Source organism: Acartia tonsa, chromosome 7, assembly GCF_053477335.1.
Source record: "Acartia tonsa isolate MP-2025a chromosome 7, ASM5347733v1, whole genome shotgun sequence".
Classification (NCBI taxonomy): Eukaryota; Metazoa; Arthropoda; class Copepoda; order Calanoida; family Acartiidae; genus Acartia; species Acartia tonsa.
In genome coordinates, this window is record NC_137266.1 from 6930375 (window position 1) to 6943598 (window position 13224).

A 13224-nucleotide genomic window follows, 5' to 3' on the forward strand; every position below is an offset into this window, starting at 1 on the left:
AAATAAGTAATTTGTAGAAAACAATAGCGGTTGCATCTAGGTGTTCTATTATAGAAGGTAGAAGGAGAAGATATAATAGCCTAAAACCATCCCTAGACTCTGAAATAGCATATCCCATATTATATTGAGGCGTTTTTAAAGCTTCTCTATGATGAAGAAATCAATCAGTTCAGTAATAAGAAATAACAAATGGTAAATTCAATTAATTCTTTCATGCTAAGGAATACAAAAATTTAAGATATTATATTTTATGAATGAACTTTCCTTGAGCATTCTAGCTTTTCTGAGAACTTCATCCCTGTCTTTAAAGTTCTCAAAAGTGACTAGAATAGGCCTCACACCTCGCACCTCAGGTCCTGAAAATAGGATTTCATATTTGTCAGAGACCTTAAGAGATAAGTGACAATTCAAGGTACATCTCTAATATACGAAAAAAAACATAATCAACTTTATGAGCAAATTATTAGTTAAAACAAAGCAATTCGTTCTTAATAACAGTACCCAAAGTTTTTAAGCAAACAAAAGTATGTTTAGAATTTTTGGTACCAGCAAAATTTACAGTTCAGTAAATACTACCTACTTGATAATATTATTTTAATGTATTGATATTCATAAAAATGTTGCAATGTTGATATTTATAATAGTGTTGTCATTTATGATAATTGTTTAGTTTGGCAAAACCTCCATTATTATGTAAAATTAAGTTTGAGATAAAGAAAGGTCTTCACGGTCAGAAAAAGTATACTATGCTCCAGTTGTAAATGCAGAAAAATAGCAAAAAGACATCAGAAGACTTAAATCTAAAAATTGACTAACCTAAAACCAATCATGGACAATATGTGAAGCTTTCATAAAAAGGAGAACTTAATCGGTTCATTAGATTTCAAAATCTTTAGCCACAAACAAACAAAAAACCTTACTACTTTATATAATAGGATTACATACCTGTATAAATTCTACTGGCTTTGGCTATAGGAAGATCTCTTTTGATACTAATATTTGTCTTCAAAATTGAGGTTATGCGGTTGGTGAGACTGAAACAGAATAAAATTATTTTCATATTCTCAATTATTTGAATATCCCTGTTGACTTAAAACAATGATTTGTTCATTATGCAACTTAACTTATAAATATTTGCATGAAATAAGTTATTTTCCAGTATGGCTTTGAAAGCGATTAATATATTCTGGATTAAAACTGGTCATCAGCCATACTAAAAAATCATGTGTAGCATAGTATAGAATGGTAAAATAAAAATCAAAGATTGTTACCAGTTGTGTTAGCCCCACGGAATGCTTTCTATAATACGATGGGATAAATAACTATTCTTTACTAATTTTACCATAATGAATATTTTATACTTATACCAAAGAAAAAATAACTTTATTTTGTTGAAACACTATTTTAATTTTGCATTTTGCCTACAAATGTGTTTTTTTTTATAAAAATGTTGCTACTTTATTATTAATGTGTTACTTATAAACCTAACATCTCTGTAAAAAGATATTGATAGCTATTGTGAGTAGGGCTGGGCCAGATATCCGGCCAATATATCCGGTTAAAGGATATCTGGCTGATTTATAAAGCCGGATATCCGATAATTTTCCAGATAACGAACGTCAAACAGATATCCGGCATCATAAATCAGCTGGATATCCGGTATCCGGCCCAACCCTAATTGTGATATTATTATAGTTACCAAAACGATCTTGTTTTGACAAATCAATCATTTGTATTGAAAATTTTTCCCAACAATCATACTTATAAGTGAACAAATGGAGTGAAATAGAATGCAGCTGAAGTTCTGGAAATAAAGTAACTGTCACCTGTCAGCAGTCTCAGGGTGTTCTGGAACAACACCATGGAAGATCAAATTATTCTTCTTATTTTGTTCAAATTCATACAGTTTTTCCTGGAGAAAGAAGTATCAATAGATTTTCTTTTTTAAAACAGATTTTGAACCTATTTCTAATTATTTACAAATACTCTTAGTTTAAAATTAGTTATCTAAAAAGTATTTTTCCCCCAAAATTTCAATCAAACACTGATTAATTCATTGAATAAAAATGACAAAAATACAATCTAGACAATTTCAGCTTGGAATAGGTTCTGCTAACAAAGAGGCATGTTATATAGTGGCCTGTGTTTTTATCCATAATACAAAGTTGAATGATGTCTGTCTGTCCGTCTGTCTGGCCGTCCCTTAAGATCGGATTCTACTCTTCAGGGAATATACCTACTGGTCCTGTGGTGGTTTTAGGCTATTTTCTTGGGGGGTGGGACACCCCCAACTCCCCCAAAAATTAAAAAAATCCCCCTCTCAATTTTTTTTTAATTATTTAAAAATAGTGTTGTGGCTTTTCATCAGGTACTTAATTTTTTTTTTAAATTATTTAGAATTTGTGGGGGCATATTCAGAGGTAATTATTTTCTTTCTTTAATTACCTCTTGGGGAAAAGCCCCTAGAGGCTACTGGCGAAGCCGCTAGTTTAATTTTATAACACTACAATTTAGTTTTGAAACAAATCTTTCTTTTTTTATATTTAGGCTAATAAAATGTAATAAATTTATGTACAGTTTTAAGTTCCAATACAAATTATGTCAAAGGTATATTCTTTGACCAGAAATTCCTATAAAATGTTATAATGTTGTGTTTCAACCTGTACATCATCCAGCATATGATTCATAGCCTCCATCCTCTCCTAAATAGGAAATAAAGATTAATGCATTGGGTAGGGGAGGCCATAGCGCGATTCAGGAAAGTGAATTTATTTAAATAAAAGGCAAGAATAATAATGATGAAAAGTTAATCATACATTTTTTTAAAAAGAACTATATGAAGGCATAATTTAAGTTTATTTCATTTTTACTAATTGACATAGCTATTATTATAATTTTCCATATAAAGCTTTTTTATTAAACATATAAGTTTATGAAGTTTCTTGTTGTATTTTTATTTTTTCTCCCTTATTTGATATGCAGAATACTCAATATAATTATAAATAAGATGTTTTAAGAAAAGGAAAAAAAAGATTAGCTGAACTGTTTGAAAAATACTTACCCTTAATCTTGTATATTCTGTATCAACATCCAAAAACTTGGACTTGTACTCGCGTCTCTTAAAAGAAAGAAAATGCTACATAGGAGTTTTGTTTCGTCACAGCAGTAAAGAAAACATCTACCATAAAACTTTTTGTAATTATAGGGAGGTTTCCCTCAATATACCTATTCAAGCAGAAAAAAAATAATTCTAATTATAAAATAAAGGGAAGTATAGTTTTTCTGTTTTTACTTTAGGTGATGTTAGGTTCGGTTACATTAGGTAAAGGGCCATCCGATAAGTTAAGCATAAAGAAGAAAAAACTTTACCCCCTCCACCTTTGTAATTTATTTTAAAACTGAAGGGGGTTTAGGATTCCGAGTATGCTAGGCACTTTGAGGGAAATTCCATTGAAAGTGTTTTGTACCTGTTCCCTGGCTACATGGGCAATTTCATGGATCTTTCCAGTATACTCAACTTTACTAAATTATACAAATTGATCTGAATTTTGGTATATTAATTCCTGAAACAACAAAGTATTATGTTATAAGCGAAGCAACTCTATAATAAAGTTAATAATTCAGTTCTGACACTATACAAATGTTAATGTCTGTTTGTCCTACCGTTTCAGTGCTTCGCTTTTATGGATGTTGTCATCCTTGTTAAAAAATAAGTATGTTGTTTTTAAAAATGGGGAGATAGGTTATTTTTTCTTCTTTGTTATTATATTACCAAAAAATTGCCAAATGGGTTAGGGGTAATACATATGCAAGCCATCTTATAAAAATGAATTTAAACGGCCATTAACGTAATTAATAGTTATTTAATTTTTCGCTTCAAATATAGCTTTGGTTGTAGGTAAAACATCTTTTTTAATTGTACCTGTCTTTAACTTTGCCCTCGAGCCAATTCATAATTTCTTTTCCTTTTCTTGTCTCATCCACAATTCTATCCAACTAAACAAAGCATATCATCCTTTTATAAAAATAATAGGATAACTGTCTGTCTGTATGTACTGAAGAATATCGCTAACTGCTCAACCGATATGGTTCTCATTTACAGTGTATATTCTCGTAAGTTCTGGGAAGGTTTATAGCTATTTTGGGGGTGAATATCGCAAAATACCAAAGCAAGAAATGTATATTAAATAAATTTGACAGATATAATCAATAAATTACATTACTAAAAGACTAACATTTGTCTAAAAATTAAATTTTTAAAAGTTAAAGTTAAAGTTTAATCTCATTAAATATTCAAGAAAATTGGCATCGAAATAGGTAAAACAACATATACAAGTAACAAAGAAAAAATCATGACTCGGTAAACGGACAAAGTGAGTTATAGAGCAGATATGAGATATGTATATCTATTTACCAATGTTCAGACCAACGGATCAAGTAAATTATAGATTTTTATTTGTTTAAAATTTTAATTTTATGGAATAAATACAAATATCTAAAATAGTAGCCGAGATACTCACGTTTCACCACAAAAGTTTCAGTCAAACAGACGAACATTTCGAACTTTAGAGCAGCTTTGCTACTAAAACTAGAGAGGTATGAATTACCTTTTCGTGGTTATCACTTTGAATCTCTTTGAGGGCAGATTGTAGAGCATTGAAGTTATCCTCAACCTTCTTAAACTTATCATACTGGTTCTCAATATCACTAAATAAAAATCTTTTTAAACAAGAAATTATGTGTCCATATGTAGCATAATTGAGATAATATTTAAACTATAATAATCCTTATGATTTTTACATACTGATTTCTTAAGATTATATAAAGTGAAACGGTTTTTTAACCACTGAATTGATTTGAAGTAAGTTTGAACCTGTGAAAGTTTCAGGCTATTTGAATTTTAGATTCAAGTCTTGAAAGGGTTTTAATTTATGAAAATTTTAATTTATAAAAATCTCCAATGATGACAAATAAAATTACTCCTTTTTTAGATTAACATTTTCAACCAAACAAATTTAGAGAAAGTTTTTTTATAAAACTTTGGGTAACTTTGGTAACTTTTAGCTCAATGTCCATTGTCAACTCCCTCCCTGATAAACTGTACAGTAATTGCATTATTTACAAGTATAAGAAACCACTTTGGTGCAATTTTTTTTGTAAGAATTCTATTTTTGTATATTGTCTAGGTTGTTTTTCTGTTTAAAAGTGAAGCATTTCTATAATTAAAGTCCGTCCATTCGTCCGTAACGGTTAGCTCTTTTCGTTAATTTAAGCATGCTTGAATTATTTCATCTATTTAAAACTGTGCATGATTATTCCTATGACAAATATATACAATTTGGGAAGTTTGCAACTCTTTGATCGTTACGTCCATTTAAAACATGCTGAATTTTGACAACACAATTTTGTAAGATATAATTATACCATTAGTACTGTATCCTGTGTTTACGCAATTTTGTTTAGACTTACAAATTAATGTTGTGCTAATTAAGATCTGACACTCTATAGATGTTAATGTTTGTTTGTCCTACCGTTTCAGAGGAGCTTCGCTTTTATGGGTGTTGTTATCCTTTTTACCCTTATAATTTGATAATGCAATTTTTAATGCAAACTGAGTCTTAGTAGAGTTAATGTAATAAATGCAAAAAAAAGCTTAAAATGTGTCATCATAGTGGCAGGAAATTATCCCCCTTACTTTTATACAATTAAAAAAAGTTCTTGAAAATATTTCATTATTTTGCTAAACTTTTTAGCATACTGTTAAGTTATTGTTATCAAAAATAGAATTATCAAACATCATTTAAGAAGCTATATACAACATTCAATGCTAGTAGCTACGTCGTTGTAGGCTTCTGGGGTACTTTAAGTTTTGATTTGAAAAAGAAAAAGACTATTTTACCTTGTGATGAATTTCATGGATGAATACCCTCAATGAAAATAGTCAAAAACCTTCCTTGGGCCTACTTTACTCAAAATGAGAACCATTTCATTTCAGTGTAGTGAAATCCTTCACTTCACAGACAAACAGACTGACATCCTGTTACATAAGATTTTACAAAGGATAAATTCCCTTTCAAAATTTATATTGAGCATGACAGACAGGCAGACAGTCTACAAAATAGAAGCACTACAAATGCATCGGATTATAGACTGCTGGTCGCGGATACTGAAATTAAAAGTTATGAATGCCTGGGGTGACAAAACTGGTATTTATTTTATGATCATGATTTTTATGATTTTAATATTCGGGGAAATTTTCACGAATGGTATATATAGTGCAATACATGATTTTTTAGTATGGCTGAGAACGGGTTCTTATGTTATGAATATTATCCGGTTTCGACGCCATACCGGAAACTTTGTTACCTTTCCATTTTTTCTGACAGATTTCCTATTTTATCTGTTATTTCTGAGATTTTCTCCTTAGATTCTTCTCGTAGTTTTTCTAAAATACACAAATACAGTGTGTTTTTTTTATGAGAACTTTTTTGAAAGCAATTTTACCCCACTTATAGTTATCAGAATTTAATGATTAATGGCTCATTTTCTTCGTTTTTTAATGCAATTAATAGAACACCAAAAAAATATTTCAGTTTTCATTTAAAAAGTACAGTAAAATCTAAAATTAAAAACTTAGGTGTCAACATCTAAAAATGGTTTTAGCGCATTTTTCTTATACCTAAATCTTCTAACCTTTGCAACAAAAAAAATGGGTTTTCTGTAGTCGACTTTGAGGGGCCAGTACTCCCTCCCTGTTTGAGATATGACCTTCAAACTTTGATATGTTCTAGTACATGTCCCCAATAGTATTTGTATACATTTTTAGCTCTATATATCAACTTTGCGTTTAGCAGCCATTCTTGCAAAAGGTAGAATATTTGAGCATACGAAAAATGCGCTAAAACCACTTTTAGATGTTGACACCTAGATTTTGAATTTTAGATTTTACTGTACTTTTTAAATGAAAACTGAAATATTTTTTTTGTGTTCTATTAATTGCATTAATATGCGAAGAAAATGAGCCATTAATCATTAAATTCTGATAACTTTAAGTGGGGTAAAATTACTTTTAAAAAAGTTCTCATAAAAAAACACACTGTATAAAAAGACATTAGAGGGAGGAGACATTGGTTATAACATAAGTCCTCAAAGTTTTAAATAACGTTTTCTTATTCGTTGGCTTAATAACTTTGGATACTTTAACCCTTACAGATCGGGGGGGGGGGGGGGGCTCCAAGAGCCCCCCCTCTAGTTTTTTCAATCTCATTTTTTTGTAGGTAAGATGGAGAGCTGTGACTTTATGACTTTTTAAGTTTAGTAATTATACGTCGGCAAGAGTTGATTTTATTAGGATATCTGGTCTGTGTCGGTCGTGGTGTCCGGTCAAAGTCGGTTGGGTAGCACCAAAATTAGAAAAAATTCTAAATAAATCTTAAATTCTACATTATGACTTTTGTGTATAAGGTAGAAACCTAAAATTTTTTGGTGAATACTTAGATATCAATGACCTTCTGAGAAAAGTGGTGTTATGACCGTTTGACCGCTCCCTGACCGACTTTATGGCCGACAGACATATATCATGAATATCGTGGCTTCTATTACAGCTAGAGACCTATAAGTTTCTTCTGGCACATTGTATGCCTGTCAAATGCCTTTCTTGGGTCAAAAGATTATTATGAAAGTTTATTTGTGTTTGGGTTGAAAAAATCTATCAAAAGTTAGCTTCAATTGTACGTAATTTTGTTTTAATCTCATAAAGCTTTTTATTTTATATTTTGAAACATGTAAAAATATTGTTAAAAATTAACTTTTTAAAACTATTTTTGCTTTATAACCATAAATGTTATATTCGTCTGCTAAAATGGCATACCTAAGTTATCTGTGAATGACTGGGCTTGTTCTTCCTCCTTCTCCTTAGCACCCTTGCCCAGCTCGTCTATCTTGGATTCTAATACAGTTAACCTGCAATAGATAGATAGATAGATATAAAGATATATAGATAGAAAGATAGATAGATAGATAGATTGATAGATAGATATTTAGATAGATGGATAGATATACAGATAGATAGTTCATCCATCTTTGATTATAATACAGTTAACCTACAAAATATAAATTTCATCTTGTTAAAGAATCTTCATGGTTATGTAAATTGGCCACCCCCAAAAATTTTCAGATTTTTGGATGTTTTTTTTACCTATTTTTAAAAGCGAAGCTTTTCTATAATTAGGGTCGGTCCGTCCGTACGTCCGTCCGTCCATAACGGATAGCTTTTTTCGTTAATTTAGACGTGTTAGAATTGTCCTATCGATTTCAAATTTTGCATGGTGATTCCCTTAGTAGTTAGGTACGATTTAGAAAGCGTAGCAACTCTATAATCATTACAAAAATGTCCGTACGTCCATTTTAAACATATTGATTTTTTTTTCTTTTTTAAATAGCTTTTTTCGTTAATTTAGGCATGTTAGAATTGTCCTATCGATTTCAAATTTTGCATGGTGATTTCTATAATAGTTAGGTACGAGTTAGAAATCGTAGCAACTCTATAATCATTACCAGAATGTCCGTACGTCCATTTTAAACATGTTGATGCTTTTACATTTTTAACAACAAATTTGTATGTGACCTAATTATCCGATTGGTCTGAATTTTGGTATACTGAATCCTGGGACAACAAAGTACAATATTATAAGCGAAGCAACTCTATAATCAAGTCCTAAAAATGTAAGTATGTCCATAATCATTATCCTGTATCAAGCAGTTTTTCAACAAATTTACTTTGCTTTGACTCTTGCATTCTGATTATTCAGTTCTGACATTATAAAGTGTTAATGTCCGTTTGTCCTACCGTTTCAGAGCTTCGATTTTATGGATGTTGTCATCCTTGTTTTTGTAAAAAATGGCGTAACTTGTAAATGTCACACAATAAATTTCAATCTATAAGACTTGGAATAAAAGAAGAGTGGTCATAGGTTTATTCAATAATGTATATACATTTCCAAAGATTTTAAATTTTTAAGACGGAAATTTAGTTTTTTTTTTTATATGTAAACATGCCTTGGAAACATATATTAATTAATAATTGACTTAAACTGCATGTTTTGATCAATCTTAATAGCTATTTTTTTTTGTTTAATTCTGATGATGAGGGCAGTTTTGCACTCGAAACGTTGAATAAATTTAAGTCATTAGCCTTGAGTTTTTTTAAGATCTGAGGATTTTACATGTTGGGTCCATAACCATTCGTCCTACTTGATTCATGTTACCTTTGAGTAATTTCACCTAAAGAAGACTCGAAGGTTTCTCTTTGACTCTCTATTTCACTTTCTAAACAAGAAAAAGTATAATAAAACAAGTATTAGCTTATATTGTTATTTTTTTATTTTTAGTCATGGGAATATTCACAAAAAAAGTAGGTATCTTTACAAGCAGTTTAGAAACTCACATTTGAGACTGACAGAAAGACGAAAGATGTGATTTTAGCCATCTATCTCTGATAACAACCGAGAAATTACTCTTCCCATAGACAGAAGTGTTAGTTTGTCTATAAATTGAAATCTCACCTAAACCCGTCATTTTAGCTTCATAAGTGGCCATAGTCGCTGTAATACTTGCTACTTTCTCTTCAGTTGATGGTCCCTTCTCTGCTACTGATCTACATAGATAGATAGATAGATAGATAGATAGATAGATAGATAGATAGTTAGATAGATAGATAGATAGATAGATAGATAGATAGATAGATAGATAGATAGATAGATAGATAGTTAGATAGATAGATAGATAGATAGATAGATAGATAGATAGATAGATAGATAGTTAGATAGATAGATAGATAGATAGATAGATAGATAGATAGATAGATAGATAGATAGATAGATAGATAGATATATAGATAGATAGATAGATATAGTCCACATAGAATGAACAAAAGATAGATAGATAGATAGATAGATAGATAGATAGATAGATAGATAGATAGATAGATAGATAGATAGATAGATAGATAGATAGATAGATAGATAGATAGATAGATAGATAGATAGATAGATAGATAGATAGATAGATAGATAGATAGATAGATAGATAGATAGATAGATAGATAGATAGATAGATAGATAGATAGATAGATAGATAGATAGATAAATAGATAGATAGATAGATAGATAGATAGATAGATAGATAGATAGATAGATAGATAGATAGATAGATAGATAGATAGATATATAGTTAGATAGATAGATAGATATATGTATAGATAGATAGATAGATATAGTCCACATAGAATGAACAAAAGATAGATAGATAGATAGATAGATAGATAGATAGATAGATAGACATACCTCCGAGGTCCAGGGTTTGATTCTATGTCCCCACTTAACAGTATCCGCTCCCTAAAATTAATTCAACATTAAAACATAGATAAAATCGAAGCTTTTCTATAAATTGTGTCATTAGTCATAGTCCCTGTACATCAAGGACAAATAATGTTTATTATATTATGTTTCAAAAATATGTAAAATTTAAATTTGTGATAGTTATTTATTAAAAGTCTGATGCTTTGAGTTTTTTTATCTAAGGATTTTACATGTTGGGTCCGTAACCATTCGTCCTACTTAGTTATTTATCTCTACGTATTATAGACAGTTTTAAGATTAAAACAAATTATGTTGGCCCCGAGTGGCCAAAGGCACGTCCTAACAAAACTGGAATTACTGTATGATTTTTATTTTAATTATCATAGAAAATTTTCTGTAATACGATGCTATACATGATTGTTCAGTATGGCTGAGAACCGGTTCTTATCCAACTGATATAAATCGGTTTCGATGCCATACGGGAAATAAATCTATATTTGTTTTTACTGCACTTAACCTATTTATTTATTTGCTGTCAAAATTTAACATTTATTCTTGGAAAAAATAGAACAATTTCCTTTTCATTTGTCCTACTTATAGTCCAGGGTTAATGGATTAGAAAATTCGGCTATAGTCCCTTTCTTGGCAACGCCCCTTGAGGGGCGATTCGTCGTATTTTCAAAATGGCTTTTGATAGGTTATCTTAGGTTAGGTTAGGTTATATTGGGTTAGGTGATTGCTTTGCAGGGTTAGGCAATTGGCCCCGCAGGGGCTAGAAATAGGAGAAAAACTATTGTGAGAATATGAAGAAACGCCCCTTAAGGGGCGTTGCCACAAAAACTGACTATACTTGAAAATTCAAATAAAACCCAATGTCTAAATATTCTGATTTTTTTTTCCAATTTTGTGGCCCCTTGAAATATACACAGAATAAGTGGATATTGTAGCAGTTTTGTCGTTAATTTAGGTTGCTAATATAGTCCTCAGATATTGGTCAATTTATTCCAACATGGTCAGGGCAGGAGTTCGATTGATGTCATAAATAGGAGAGTGAGTGTATGGGCGGTATCGTTATATCAGCCAGATGGGAGAATAATTTTATCAGGTTATGCGAAAATCTCTTACATTATCCAAATATTCTATATCTATTCTCTGATTAATACATTTAATGGGGATATTTGATGACAAAATAGAACCTTTAAAGTTGGTCCTAAGGTACAAACATACTAATTACTGCAGACAACCAACTTTTTTAGTTGTACCTGTTAAAGGCTAAGGCATTCCCCCAATTCTTCTCCTAACTTACTCTAAGTATAGCACACACTAGTGTTTTTTTGCAAATATAAAAAAAAACCTTTAATGAAATGTAAACATGCAAAACTGAAGTGATAAAAAAATGAATTCCTACCTCATATCTGGATTCGAACCATTCATATCTGATGTATTGTTCGGGGTTGCTGGCGTTCTTAACCGACCCTACAAAAAAAGAAGGTTAACATCTGGGATCTTAAAGGATAAGCAAATGTATAATAACCACAATTAAATCAGCTTGCAAATTGTTATAATAGTCTAAAATATATTATTAAGCTCAGGGGCGTCCAAGTTTTTTTATTTGGGGGGGGGGGGGATTTTGAAATTAAAGATTTTGGGGGAGGGGTAAATTTTTTTTCACAGAGCCATTTCTTTTATTTGGGGGGGATGGGGTAAAAATTGTAAATCCAAATTCATTTGGGGGGGGGGGGGTAATCACCCCTTTACCCCCCGCCCTTGGACGTCTATGATTAAGCTTTCTTTGTCTGTACCGAATGATCTCGCTAACCGCTGGAACGATATGGTTTTCCTATACAGCAAAGTTCCTGATAGGTTCTTGGCTGGTTTTCAGCTATTCTATTTTATGGATTAGTGTTTGTATGGTTTTAGGCTATTTTTCTGCCCTTCAATATCCCTTCAAATATAGAGCCCCTAGATGCTAGGGATGCAGCCGCTATTCCTTTTACATATTGTAGTAGGGGTTTTTATCTGAAGCTTAAGATATCAATAACTACTAAACCGATTAGGTTCTCTATTGTAGGTCAGCTTCAGTTTTAAGCTATTTTATTTTAATATTATTTCTTAGGATGATTTAAACTATTTTTATATGATATCATTTAATTTACTGTAATTATAAATGTCAATTTAAATTTAATAGATTCAAAACTAAAGTTTGCATTTCAAAACAAAAAGTAAAAGCAATGCAAGTACAAAAAGTCAGGAATCTAAAGGGATAAGACATTGGTCGATAAATTAATGTACATCTCCAATGATGATACACAAAATTACCCCGTCTGTAGATTACAACTAGTTGAAACGTTTGGACACTCAAATTAATAAACCAATCAATCAAACTATATATATAAAAGTCCCCAAATACGTTATTATGAAACTTTGGGGACCAGTGCAATAATCAGCCCAATGTCCTCTCCCTCCCTGAGAAAAAAGTCAATTCTTTAATGATTGGCAACCTTTCTAAATAAATTGATGCAATTTGAGACATTTCCCTTCAGAATTTGATATTGCTTTGCCCCCCCCCCCCCCCCCCCACTTTAAAATTTAACATCGTATATAAAGAGTTCTATAAACAATCTATAACAATGAAATTTAGCTTTGGTAAAAGATTTTCATTATCAATATCAATTTATTTCATACCTGGAACATAAAAATAATTTTTTTTGCAATTTGAGACTAATAAACTTTTTTATCCCTATACATTTTATAATTTACGACCATTTAAACTTTTATGTAATTACTAATTACATCATTATTTATAGGAGCATTACTTCTAAATTAGGTCCAGTGGAATGTGACTTGGAAATTATGAAGGAATATT

The 13224-nt window shown here is 30.8% G+C and overlaps 1 protein-coding gene across 1 annotated transcript in view; it reads right to left on the reverse strand.

Moving 5' to 3' along the window:
* Positions 1-216: 216 nt before the first annotated feature.
* LOC145324125 (uncharacterized) overlaps positions 217-13224 on the reverse strand; it is a 36453-nt gene continuing 23445 nt past the window's right edge. Inside the window, exons 6-19 of the mRNA XM_080166750.1 lie at positions 11767-11834; positions 10344-10394; positions 9564-9655; positions 9267-9327; positions 7871-7962; positions 6367-6445; positions 4608-4707; positions 3923-3996; positions 3468-3522; positions 3062-3118; positions 2661-2702; positions 1827-1912; positions 946-1034; positions 217-356 (exon numbers count right to left, since the gene is read on the reverse strand). Coding sequence (XP_080022876.1) covers positions 217-356; positions 946-1034; positions 1827-1912; positions 2661-2702; positions 3062-3118; positions 3468-3522; positions 3923-3996; positions 4608-4707; positions 6367-6445; positions 7871-7962; positions 9267-9327; positions 9564-9655; positions 10344-10394; positions 11767-11834 — 1086 coding nt within the window. The remainder of the gene's footprint in view (positions 357-945; positions 1035-1826; positions 1913-2660; positions 2703-3061; positions 3119-3467; positions 3523-3922; positions 3997-4607; positions 4708-6366; positions 6446-7870; positions 7963-9266; positions 9328-9563; positions 9656-10343; positions 10395-11766; positions 11835-13224) is intronic.